The sequence below is a fragment of the Heteronotia binoei genome, chromosome 7 (assembly GCF_032191835.1).
Source record: "Heteronotia binoei isolate CCM8104 ecotype False Entrance Well chromosome 7, APGP_CSIRO_Hbin_v1, whole genome shotgun sequence".
NCBI classification, from domain to species: domain Eukaryota; kingdom Metazoa; phylum Chordata; class Lepidosauria; order Squamata; family Gekkonidae; genus Heteronotia; species Heteronotia binoei.
Genome location: NC_083229.1, coordinates 41118473 through 41131993, shown reverse-complemented (window position 1 = coordinate 41131993; position 13521 = coordinate 41118473). Strand labels below are relative to the sequence as shown.

General features: G+C 41.8%; 1 protein-coding gene across 1 annotated transcript in view; it reads left to right on the top strand.

The window, feature by feature from the left end:
- LOC132575514 (neural-cadherin-like) overlaps window positions 1–13521 on the top strand; it is a 51493-nt gene that overhangs the window by 21950 nt on the left and 16022 nt on the right. Inside the window, exons 16-23 of the mRNA XM_060244329.1 lie at window positions 386–529; window positions 2440–2723; window positions 3849–5466; window positions 7285–7378; window positions 8325–8509; window positions 9571–9803; window positions 10673–10950; window positions 12936–13150. Of these exons, the coding sequence (XP_060100312.1) occupies window positions 386–529; window positions 2440–2723; window positions 3849–5466; window positions 7285–7378; window positions 8325–8509; window positions 9571–9803; window positions 10673–10950; window positions 12936–13150 (3051 nt within the window). The remainder of the gene's footprint in view (window positions 1–385; window positions 530–2439; window positions 2724–3848; window positions 5467–7284; window positions 7379–8324; window positions 8510–9570; window positions 9804–10672; window positions 10951–12935; window positions 13151–13521) is intronic.

Sequence of the window (13521 nt, the reverse complement as noted above, 5' to 3'; positions counted from 1 at the left end):
CTCTTCTGTTTACTTTGCCAGTCTTGGCAAAGCCTTATGATGCTGGAATGCAAAGCCATGCTGGGTGAGCATCTTCAGTTCCTCAGTCCCATTAGTAAGAAGAGCATCCAGACCCTTTTTTGTAGCAGGGCCTCCTTTGCATATCGGGCCACACACCCCTGATGTAGCCAATCCTCCAAGAGCTTACAAGGCTCTTATTGCAGGGTCTACTGTAAGCTCTTGGAGGATTGGCTACATCAGGGGTGTGTGGCCAGATATGCAAAGGAGTCCTATTATAAAAAAAGCCCTGAGAGCATCCTTGTGTGAAGAAAGGCTTGAAACTATGTAGTGGGGTTGCCATATCAGGAAGCCAATGAATTAAATAATTTATGGTTCCTTCTTTTAGATACAGCATATGTGCGGATTTTTATCAGTGACGTAAATGACAATGCTCCTGCTTTCCCACATTCAGTGTACGAAATTAGTGTAGACGAAGACAAGGATGTTGGGTATGTTGTTTTGACAGCCACAGCAAATGATAAAGATGAAGGTATGAACATGCAGTTCTTTGTACTTGTACAATCTTGGCAGAATCTTGTAAGCTAATTAAGTCCTTCAGTTTTATACCTGAAAGAGGACATTGAGGTATAATGTGGTTGACCTAAAAGTTATTTTTGTGAAGTATTTCATATACATTAGTGTCTTGTTTTATTTCCCCTTTGTGGAACACTTATTTTTATTCACTTGTATTTATTTAAAAACATTTTAACCACACTTTTTCAATGTTGGTTGTTGAAAGCAGCTTGTTTTTCTTTTTTAAAATTTGATTATGTTAGTCTATTTTACAATAAGCCAGCTAGAAAAAATGACAGGCAGGACGGAGAATGTTGATATTATTTATTGTAGTGATTATGAAGCCCCTTAGGTTCAGACTTGGGTGTGTCAGAGCCATGCCTGCTTTGCTTCCAGCCCTGGTATAGAATAAAAGACAGGCACTTATGTAGGACATTTTGGAGGTCATTAATTCATGTAGTCGCCATAAATTGGAGCTAGTTGATGGCATTTAGCACACACACTTCTATGTTGTGCCTATTCCCCCCACCCCCCACTCTACTAATGCCTCCTTCCCCGGCGTTATCATTCTGATTCAAACCATGGATGATTTTTGCAGCTACATAATGCATCAGAAGATCTCACTACAGACACAGACTCATGCAAATGCTTGGCCTCTGAGCTCCTTTCCATAATTCTTGCTGTGTGTGCTTTGTCTGTTTGGAATTAGACATGTGATCTTACATGTTTTTCCCCCAGTGTGTTTCTGAGTATTTGAAACACATTGGTATTAGCCCGGGTATCTCTGAGAACTTATTGAGAACATAAAAGCCCTGCTGGATCAGACCAGTGGTCCATCTTGTCCAGCATTCCTTCTCACACAGTGGCCAACCAGTTCACTTGGAAGGACAACAACAGGGTATAGAGGCTGAATCCTTTTTCTGATCTTGCCATCTGGCTTTGGGATTCAGACACTGACTGGCTCTGAACGTGAAGGTTCCCCCCTCATTCACCATGGCTAGTACCTATTACTAGACCTTATCCCCTATGAATTTATCTAGTCCCCTTTTAAACTTGTTTATTCCTGTGGCCACCACCACATTCTCTGGCAGCAAATTCCATACTTTAATCACTATCTTTGTAAAGAATTATTTCCTTTTGTCTGTCCTGAATCTACTGCCCATCTGCTTCATTGGATGCCCTCAAGTTCTAGTATTTGAGGAGAGGGAGAAAAAAATATTCTTGTCAACTCTCTCCTCCCCATGCATAATTTAATTAAACCTCTATTATGTGACATGTCCACCCTTAGTCATCTATTTTCTATATGGAAAAGTCCCAGACTCTTCAGTCTTTCCTCATAGGGAAGGTGCTCCAACTCCCTAATCATCTTGGTTGTTTTTTCCAGCTCTACGATGTCCTTTTTGAGATACAGTAACCAGAACTCTACATGGTATTCCAAAGAAGCCGTACCATAGATGGGCATTATAATATTGGCTATTCAATTCCTTCCCTAATAATCTCTAACATAAGAGTGACTTCTTCACTGCTGAAGCATATTGGGTTGGCACTTTCATTGAGCTCTCCACTACAATCCCAAGATCTTTTCCCCTCTCAGTCTCAGCAAGTTCAGACCCTGTTAGCCTATATTTGACGTTGAAATCTTTTTGTCCCAATGTGCATCATCTTTCACTTATCAACACTGAACTTCATTTGCCACCTTGTTACCCACTCACTCAACCTGTGGAGGTCCTGGAGCTCTTCACAGTCAGCCTTGTATTTTTCCAACCTGAATAATTTTGTGTCATCTGCAAACTTGGCCACTACACTACTCACCCCCTAGTTCCAGATCAATGCTTATTAATACTTAACAAGGTAGGATGATGGAAACCCAGTATATTTTCTCTTCAGGATCAAATGCCAAGCTAAGATACCAGATTACTTCTGGGAATGTACAAGGAGATTTTGATGTGGAACCAGAATCTGGAGCCATCTTGATTGCTCAGGGTCTAGACTATGAAGAAGAGCAGCATTATGAGCTTCAGTTGGTGGCCTCTGATGGAAAATGGGAGAACCACACTCTTGTTATCATCAACGTAATTAATAAGAATGATGAAGCCCCAGTCTTTGCTCAGAATGAATATCACAGCAGTATCTTAGAGGAACTTACTGATCTCCCTGTAGTTGTTTTACAGGTAAGACATTTTCATTTATTTTTTTGTATCCCATCCTCAAATGGAGGGATGGTTGTGATGTAACAAGAAACTGCAGTTTTCTAGTATGAGTGGATTCTCCAGCTGAAGTATTTCTTCTTTCCCTTGTGTATGCTTAGCTAATGTTATTTCTGCTTTTCCAGCAGTCCACAGTGTGCCATTACTTTGCATCCAGCAAACTATGGCTTGTGCATTCCCTACAAACCAAGAGGCGTTGGGAACTGTTGGGAACTAGGGTTTGCAGGGAGAGTACAAATCATAGTTTCCTGGTTCAGATGTAACAGTAAAAAATGTGTTGCTACAAAAGAGTAAATAATTAACTGGCTCCTTACTTGAAGCCTGGAGAGCCCAAACAGCAAATGGTGGATTGATTTTATGTTTGAAACCTGCCAAATTCAGAGTATTGTCCATCAGTTTCCCATTCACCCCCCCCCCCGAAGCCTTGTTGCTATTCAAAGATAATGGCACAAAGTTACCCAGAGAGCAAGATTTTTTTTATTATTGCCAAACATTTTCAGTTACTCCCCACTGTACTCAAACTTTGTTCTTCAACTTGAAGAAGAATGAAAGATTAACAACATTTGTTGACATCTAAGGAACAATTTACATTTTTAAAAATATCCAAAGGAAGATAATTTTGTTCAGTGTTTGAATATCTGTCCCATGAGCCTGGAGGTCCCTTCCAATTATTTGATTCTATGAAATACTGAACTTTGTATTTGCTTCCATATTTTGTAAGATTTAAAAAAAAAAATTATTCCAGGTGTGTATGGGGGTGGGGTAGGGAGAGTTTATTGTTCTTGTGCTTTGGACTTGCTGACTGTAAAATGAAGATTCATACTGATTTGACAGAAATGTAGGGAAAACTCGGTATTTGGGAAGTGTGTTAAAAGAGGAGCAGGGAAGAGAAGAACTGTTGGACAATTAGCAACAGGAAATTCATAGCCTTTCACATTTCCTGTATTGTAGTTCTGCTTTGAATCTTGACTTTCTGAAAGAGGCTTGTTGTTTTATTGCTCTTGCATGCTGTCCACTGTAGAACAGGAAGTCTACCCCACACACTTTATCTTGAAAAGTGCTTCTCACAATTTTTGTGCTTCTTTTCAGGTTTCCGCTATTGACCCTGATCAGGAAGCTGATCAGAGTGCTCTTCGCTATTCACTACATGGACAAGGTGCCCAAAGTGAGTTCAGTATTGATGAGTACATGGGGGAAATCACTGCAAATGAGAAGCTAGACCGAGAAAAGCGATCTGTGTGGCGCTTCCTGGTCCTTTCTACAGATGAAGATGGAGAGGGTCTAACTGGCTTTGCAGATGTTATTATAGAAGTGACAGATGTGAATGACAATTCCCCTCTTTTCCTTTGTATCTCGGAGGGCTGCTTTATGGGGCAAGTCCCTGAAGATTCTCCAGCTGATTCCAGTGTATTGGAGATGTCAGCAGTTGATCTTGATGATCCCAAAGCTGGGAAGAATGCAGTGATAACCTACAGCATTATTCGGAACATCCAAAATGAAATTAACCTTGATTTGTTCTCAATCAATCCAGTTACTGGCACTATTTACACTGTGTTAGGATCCTTAGACAGGGAGAAAGAAAGCAAATATCTGGTAGTGGTTGAAGCTAAAGATGGAGGGGGTCTTACTGGAACAGGGACTGCCACTATTTTGGTGACGGACATAAATGACCATGCTCCAGCCTTTACACAGACAATTTATACAGCCTTTGTCTCTGAAGATGCAAGCCTTAATGCTGAAGTTATTGAGCTGTCAGCTGTTGATAGCGATGAAGGAGAAAACAGCATGCTGACTTTCAGTATTGTGGGTGGAGATGAGGACCACAGATTCTTTATTGAGTCTGACAAAGTAGACAAGAGTGCTATTATTCGACTGAGGAAACGGGTAGACTTTGAGAAGCCGCATGAACGGGTGTTTAACTTAACAGTGAAAACTGAGGACCTGGATTTCTTCAGCATTGCTTATTGTGTCATTTATGTGGAAGACTCCAATGACCACCCTCCTATGTTTTATCCACAGTTTTATGAAGTGGCAGGGCTGGCTGAAGATGTTCCCATTGGTACTAAAGTAGTTCAGGTTATTGCTGTTGATCTAGATTCTGGACTGAATGGAAGGTTCTCTTATCACCTGTTAATCAAGTCAGACCCAAAAGGTCAGTTTTCTGTGGCTGATGATGGCTGGGTGGTAGTGGCAGGACTGCTAGATTATGAGGCTATGGCACAGTATCAACTTGTGGTCATCGCCACAGATACGGGACAGCCTGCCTTGAGTGGTAGTGCCACAGTTCTTGTGACTCTTCAGGATGTAAATGATAATGGCCCAGAGTTTGATGCTCCATACAGCCCAGTAGTTTGGGAAAACACTCCATCACCACAGATTGTCCAGATGAATGAAACTTCGACGTTGTTGTATGCTAAAGACCGAGACAGCTTGTCTAATGGGGCTCCTTTCTCCTTTCACTTACTGAGTGACTTTGGCAGTGTGACTTACTTTAACTTGCTGGACTTCAGCAATGGAAGCGCGATGTTAACTGCACTGCGTACCTTTGACAGAGAAGTCCACAAAGTTTTTTACCTGCCGATTCTGATTATCGACAGTGGCAACCCACCCATGAGCTCAACCAACACATTGACAGTCAATATTGGAGACCGAAATGACCATCCTCATGCTCCTGGCTCCATGGAATGCCTCGTTTTCAGTTTCAATGGTAAGATGATGATGATTAAACTTTTGTTTGAACCAATAGGGCTAATTTCTGGTACTGAGGCTGCTGCACAAGTATAAGGAGAATTTCATGGTGGATAATTTAAACTGGCACAGAATTTAGCACGTTTTTATTCTCTTTCTAAAAACCAAGTTTTTGGAACTTGTTTCTGGAGGTAAGTTTGAATATGTATAGGCACTGCTTGTCCAAATCTCTCATATTGATCACGTGTTTCCTGCATATAAGGTGTAAGTGTACTCTTATGCACATGAGACAAATCACTCATTTTAAACCCTCCAAAAAGTTGCTTCTCCAGAGTAGTATGTGATGAAGGGGGCTGCAGTGCGGGAGGGCATCAGCAACCCTATCTTAGGGGTTTATAAAATTAGCGGTTTATACATTTTGGAGGTTTGCAAAATTATGTACAGGGTGGAGAGAACTGACAGAAATTTTTCTCCCTCTCCCAAAATACTAGAACTCAGGGGCATCCAATGAAGCTAATGGGCAGTAGATTAAGGGCAGACAAAAAGAAATACTTTGTTACACAGGGAGTGATTAAAATGTGGAATTCACTGCCAGAGATGTAGTGATAGTCACAAGAATAAACAACTTTAAATGGGGATTAGATAGATCCATAGAGGGTAGGTCTGTCAGTGACTACTAGCCATGGCCAGTGCTTTTTTTGTAGCAGGAACTCTTTTGCATATTAGGCCCCACCCTAATTTGTGGCTTACAGGGCTGTTAGTACAGGGCCTACTGTAAGCTCCAGGAGGATTGACTACATCAGAGGGTGTGGCCTAATATGCAAAGGGATTCCTGCTACAAAAAAAGCTCTGGCCATGGTGATGACTGAGGAGAACTTCCACATTCAAAGGCTCTAAATCTCTGAATCCCAGAGCCAGGAGGCAACATCAGAGGAAGGTCTTGGCCTATTCCCTATTACTGGCCCTTCAGAGGAACTGGTTGGCTGCTGTGTGAAACAGGATGCTGGATTAAATGGACCACTGGTCTGATCCAGCAGGGCTCTTCTTATATTCTTATTTTCTCCCATACTTTCCATTTGCACTCAAGAGGTTTTGGATCTCAGAGGTTGGAAGGGAGTTGAATAGTGCTCTGGGTAGATATTCAGTATTTAACCTTTCCGTTTTCCTGCTGCATGTTTACTGTCCTGCAGCCCCTACACAGCTTTGTCTTCCAATCCCCTGCTCTCTAGTGATTCCATTGCAGAGGACTATGTTCGGTAAAGAAGTCCCGTGGCGCAGAGAGTGGTAAAGCTGCAGTACTGCAGTCCAAGCTCTCTGCTTACGACCTGAGTTAGATCCTGGCAGAAGCTGGGTTCAGGTAGCTGGCTCAAGGTTGACTTAGCCTTCCATCCTTCCGAAGTCGGTAAAATCAGTACCCAGCTTGCTGGGGGAAAAGTGTAGATGACTGGGGAAGGCAATGGCAAACCACTCTGTAAAACGTACACCATGAAAATGTTGTGATGTGACATCACCACAGAGTCGGAAACAACTGGTGCTTGCTCAGGGGACTGCCTTTACCTTTATGTTTCTTAAAGCAAATTCCAACTAATGTATGGAAATTTTGCATGGTTTTCCATAATGCACTCAGATGCCTTAATGTCAGTCCTGTTGGTACATATGACAAGATTAATTTTCTTGGCTCAGAAGTCTGCCACACAGAAGGGAGTTTCAGGGTATAGGTGTTAACTTTCTTCCTGTAATATCATGTGTGCTGTCAGTGGCAAGGTGTGTTTATGGAATAGTTGAAGAAACAAACATCGCCCCATAATAAAATGGTGGCATGTTCTTACTATTTTAGGTATACTACCCACAACAGTTCTAGGTCAGATTTATGCACCAGATAAAGATGATTGGGATCACAAGACATACCACTTTGAAGGAAAGGAGCCCAGGTAAGTTTTATTTTTCAAAGTGGATAATGAAACTGTTCTTAGACTAACGCAGCATAGGACACATAATCCTGGCATATATTCATCCACACAATTCTGAATGGCACTGCTTTCCCCTTCCCCCTGCAGACCCCTGATTTGGCCTCAGTGCTACTTCTGTGGTCTGCAATTCCCTGGGGGGAAATTCAGGGAGCTTTGTGAACTACAAAAAGGAGGGGAAAACAAGGAGGTCCTGCTTTTCTCCTACTTTTCAAAATCTCTACATCTCTGTATGTTGCTGTTTTTTTCTTCCTTCACCTGCCCTCCATGAGAAGCCTTAATGCACATTCTTACAAGAAAGTTTATGTTCTGATTCTTATGAGCTGGTTTCTAGTCAAGCAGGAAGCTAAATGCTTAGATCACAAAGCAGTGTGAATAGTGTCTGTACATGTTACATGTCTGTAACATGAGTTTTGAAAGAGGAAGATGTGTTGTTTCTTCCTAGGTATTTCTTGAAAGACCATCTGATGATCAAAAGAGAACTTGGAACTCACTCTTAAATTATTGCAACTGTAAGATGGGTATATTAGAGTTTGGATTGGGAAGTACTAGTAAATGGAAGAAGACTACCATTGTATCTGTGTCTGTTTTCTTTGCAGCATATGAATGAATCAAACCAAGGCAGTGCCAACATGATAAACTACCAAGCAGAGTACTGCTTAGAATGTGTACCTTGCTGAGATTGGGAAGTTTTGACTAGTTGCTGTCTTGATGTCATAAAGGCAAACATACAGATGTGAAGCAAATGCAAATTGAAATCAATGGGTCAGAATAGCAGTAAATAGCAGTTAGCAGACATGCAACATGTGGTGTGTAAAAGTGCAATAGAAAGCACTTCATGTCTTAGCCGCAAATCTGATTGAGCTGTAACATGAGTTTTGAAAGAGGAAGATGTGTTGTTTCTTCCTAGGTATTTTGTCCTCAATGATAACTCTGGCTTACTCAGTATTAAAAAGGGAACCCCCTCAGGAATGTACAACATAAGAGTGAAAGTGACAGATGGCATCTGGCCTGATGTGATCTCTACTGTAAAGGTGGTTGTGAAGGAAATCAAAGAAGAAGCTGCTCGCAATGCAGGGTCTCTCCGGATCAGAGGTAAAAGACCGAGTTCATTAACATAATGAACAATGTTACTATATTTTATCCAGTTTATTCAGTTAGTTTATTTAGTTAGTTTATTATTCTTCCCACTGAGAAGAGCCCCGTGGCGCAGAGTGTTAAAGCTGCAGTACTGCAGTCCTAAGCTCTGCTCACAACCTGAGTTTGATCCCTGGCGGTAGCTGGTTTTTCAGGTAGCCGGCTCGAGTTTGACTCAGCCTTCCATCCTTCCAAGGTTGGTAAAATGAGTACCTAGCTTGCTGGGGGAGGGGAAGTGTAGATGACTGAGGAAGGCAATGGCAAACCACCCCGTAAAAAAGTCTGCCGTGAAAACGTTGTGAAAGCAAAATCACCCCAGAGTCGGAAATGACTGGTGCTTGCACAGGGGACCTTTTCTTTCCTTCCCACTGAGATTCAAGGTGTGTTACAGAGTACAGAAAGAGAAAAAAAAATGATCATACAGGTCATTCAACGAACAATGCAGTAGAACTGGGAATACAAAATGCAATGCCCGTATCAATGCAATTACAGGAACCCCCTGGAAGCTCCCCAAAGTGCTGGGTGGTGGCATGGGGAGGGGGGGAACCTTTCATGGAAGGAACCTGAGGTAACAAAACTGGGCATTTGCATTTTATCAGCTATGGCATAATAATAATTTTTAATTTATATCCCGCCCTCCCCGCTGAAGCAGGCTCAGGGCGGCTTACATAACATAAAATACGGCGTACGTTACAATGGTACAATAATAAAACACCTCAATTATATAACAGTTATTCCTCAATTAAATATACAATTACAATAAAACCATCAATTAAAACAACAATTTAAAACCACAGATTAATTTGGTGCTATGATCTTAGTGTAACATAGCTTTGGATTACGATGGTACAATAATTCCACATTAAAGAGCCAGCTGGAAGAGGATGGTCTTGCAGGCCCGACGGAACTGGTTAAGGCTGAGCTCTTATGTGCTTAAATATTGTTCCTTCCCATTTCATCACCTTAGGAATGGTAAATTATATAGATAGAGAGATAGATATAGGTATTTGTTTTTACAGGCATCACTGCAGAAGATTTTGTATATCAGTCATCTGAGAGTGAAAGTATGTACAACCAAATGAAGAAGATTTTTTCAGAAATCATACCTGCGCAGCTGGAAAATATCCACCTCTTCAGTGTCATGAACAGCTCAGATGAAATGCGAGGAGTAGACGTGTGGTTTGCAGTTCATGGATCATCCTACTATAAAGCAGAAAAACTCAATGGCAATGTTGCTGCAGCCAAAGCACGGGTATACATTTTTTTTCTTCCCGTTTTTCACCAGTCCAAAGTTCATAAGTTTGTAAGAGGCAATATCGCCAGAAAAGCTGTCATGTTTCCTCCTAGCAGCAATGATCACTGCCTTGTACCTGATATGAAAGAGCAAACACCCATCCAGCAGTTCATACTTTAAAAACAATGGTTTTCATAGCCTATTAAATGCAAATGCACAAGCTTCAAACCATAAAAACAATAATGTACACCGTAGGTGGTAGTTTCAGTTGGGCACATTCTGCAATTCAATATAACTATGTCCCATAGAATACAATAGTAAGATGGTGATAATAGGATAGCATCATTTTAATATTATTTTAAGAAAACTGTTTTAGGGACAGGCTAGAGGACAGATGTAGAGTTTGCTGAATCCATTCCCTGCCCATTCTTCTTTATTCATTTTGTCCCCCCTGCAGTGATTCAACTGCATTTTTACCCATGGTTTGATCCTCCGTGGGGGGACAAGCAAAGCAGCTTGGGAATACTGTCAAAGTTTGGAAATGACAGATGGGAAAATGATTAAACATCCTTTTTTACCCTACTTCTTTATGCAAAATCTTCTCCCTTCCCAGTGCTGTTTTGTTTATTAAAAATGGCACTTTGGGGGCTGTTGACATGCATTTACTATGTTGTTATCCCCATGCTTGAGTTTATATGATGGTTTTTCTTATGACTGCATGCATTCAGATTCAGAGACAACTCTAGTAAATGCAAAAGGGCTTGTATAGTCATTTGTTCACTCATAGTCTTCAGCTTGATGTTGCTGGCCCAGATGTCTTGACTACTTAGCTTACTTTAAATGTATATTTAAAAAAAGCAGACACTGAAACTATGCTTTACCCACAGCTGGAGACCATTTTGAATATCAGCATCAGCCAAGTAGGTATAGATGAGTGTTTGGCTGCAAACTGCTCTCGTAGCACTGGATGCATCAGCAGGAATGAATTCAGCCCTCTTCCCACAATAACTTCTTCTAGTAGTGTTTTGCTGGCCTCTGTGACAGTGACAAGCAGCTTCCAATGTTCATGTGAAGCTCGTGAGAGGAAGCACCGTTCCTGTTCCTCTTACCAGATAAATCCATGTTTAAATGGCGGCATCTGTACAGACACAGATCAGGGTTACAGGTTAGTAAACTGGGTCATGAGGGTTCAGATCTTTCCTAAACAGAAGGTCAAAGAAAGGTAGCTAGGGTTGTAATAATTTGTAAGTACCTGTATAACATCTTAGAGTGTTCAAAGTGCTTCATGTTCACGATCTCAGTAACCTTTACAGAACGCAGAGTTGATCAGTATTCTTATTGCCCATATTGTAAGGGTAAGAAACAGTGGCTTGCCCTAGAGCTGTTCACTGAGTTCATGGCTAAGCTTAGAGCCAACAACATACTAGCCTAGGGTTGCCAAGTCCAACTCAAGAAATATCTGGGAACTTTGGGTGTGAAGCCAGGAGACTTTGCGGGTGGAGCCAGGAACAAGGGTGTGACAAGCATAATTGAACTCCAAAGGGAGTTCTGGTCTGGCCTTCACATTTAAAGGGACTGCACACCTTTTAAATGCCTTCCTTCCATAGGAAATAATGAAGGATGGGGCATCTTCTTTTGGGGCTAATAGAATTGGACCCCCTGGTCTAATCTTTTTGAAACTTAGGGGGTATTTCGGGGAGAGGCACTGGATGCTAAACTGAAAATTTGGTGCCTCTACCTTAAAAAACAGCCCCCCCCCCAGAGCCCCAGATACCCACAGATCAATTCTCCATTATTTCCTATGGGAATAAGTCTCCATAATAAATAATAGAGTTCCCAGAAGACATTTCCCTCCCCTCCCCCCCGCTTTCTGATGACCCTGAAGCAGAGGGAAGGTCTCCAAACTGGGGGATCCCTTGCCCCCACCTGGGGATTGATAATCCTATATTAGCCGCTACACTACATAGGCGTTAAATGCTGTGTATTTTTGTAGATGTGTATCATTAGCTGCAAACTGCTCTTTTAGCACTGGATGTATCCACAAGAATGAATCTAGTGTTCTTCCTGCAGTATCTTCGAATGCAGGGTGGTCTGGGAGGGAAAAAACCACCCCTCATCCCCACCCTATAAGAGGAGGAAGGGAGAAAGAGCCTCCTTTCCTGCAGTCTGGCCCACTCCACCACCACTTCTCTGGTGCTGCTGTACCTGTGTGCAGCTCAGCTGGGCACCACCCTTCTCACCACTGCTCTTGTCCCAAGTAGTCCTAATAGCCAGTGTGCCCCTGCATGAATGCATTAAGAAATGCTCACAGGTGGGCAATGGCTACTGTACTGCCCCATATTATACAGGAGACAAATGCATGATTTAAAGGACATGTACATGCAACAGGGAGTGGTATCCAGTCACCATCCCTTTTCATGTATTTCAAAGCCAAGTGTATGTCCTTCTTATATTGCAGCTTTAGTGTTTACATGCTAAAAACAAACAAACATCATGTGAAATGGCTCTGAAGGTTGTCTTATTCTTCCAGAAAGCTAGATGGCAACACAGAGCTATGTAAAGTAATATCTTTGAGTTCAGTGGCACCTTTAAGTTTGACAAAGTTTAGAAGTTTTCATGTGAAGTGTGCATGTGCATTAAAGTTTATACCCAGAATTAAAGTTTGTTGGTCTTAAAGGTTGCCTCAAACTTTTGTTCTGTCACTTCAGACCAACACGGCTACTCAGCTGAATCTAAAGTGATATCTGTATACCTTAATCATTTTCACTCCCACCAGTTGACACTTTACTATAACTTTTCGTCACCACATTCCTTTGCTGATTGGTTATTAAAACATGAAGTTTACTAGCTACACTGAAATCCCCTCTCCTTTGGTTTGAATATTTATTGCGTAAAAGTTCTGCAGTGTTTTCCAGTGCACATAGTGTTTTGGAATGCTGATGTCTCTTATAGTTATCAATTATTGCCTTGTGAAATTAGAAATGGTTAAGATGGAGAGATGATACTGGGGAGCCTGCCCTTGCACGGAAGGGCTAGGACAATTTTACAATATGTTGCAGAGATTTGACAGGGCACATGAACAGATGTGCATATGTTTGGGTGTGATGTGCAAGAGACCGAGGGAGGTAATGCTTAAATTTATTTCTACAGCTGCAAGTGCCCTGTGGCTTTCCATGGGCCTGAGTGCCAGCAGACACAGCACACCTTCAGAGGACATGGGTATGCTTGGTTCCCACCCCTCAAGCCTTGCTTTGAGAGCCGTATCTCAGTGGATTTCATTACCGAAGTGGCTGATGGCCTTCTGCTTTACAATGGGCCGGTAGCACATGTGAAGCCTGGGGAAGCGGAGGACTTTATTGCACTAGGTTAAATACTTATGCTCCCTTTTCCAGTTACGTGTATGCAACCAAGCCATTTATTTCCAAGAATTTTTAAATTTACTTTGTGCCTCGTGAGGTAAAATGTGTGGAAATGTGTGGAAAAGGGGAGTGTGTGTGTGTGTAAAGAAAATAAACAGTCTCTTACATAAATACAGCAAGCTGGCTTATACTGAATAACTTCACTGGACTATCATGGTCAGTATTGTCTGCTCAGATGGCAGCAGCTCTCCAGGGTCTCAGGCTGAGTTATTTATTCAACTGGAGATGCCTGGGATTGGACCTTGGATTTTCTGCATGCTGAACAAGATGTTCTAAGCAGAGTCATGGCCTCATCCTGGCAAACAGTCACAATAGGT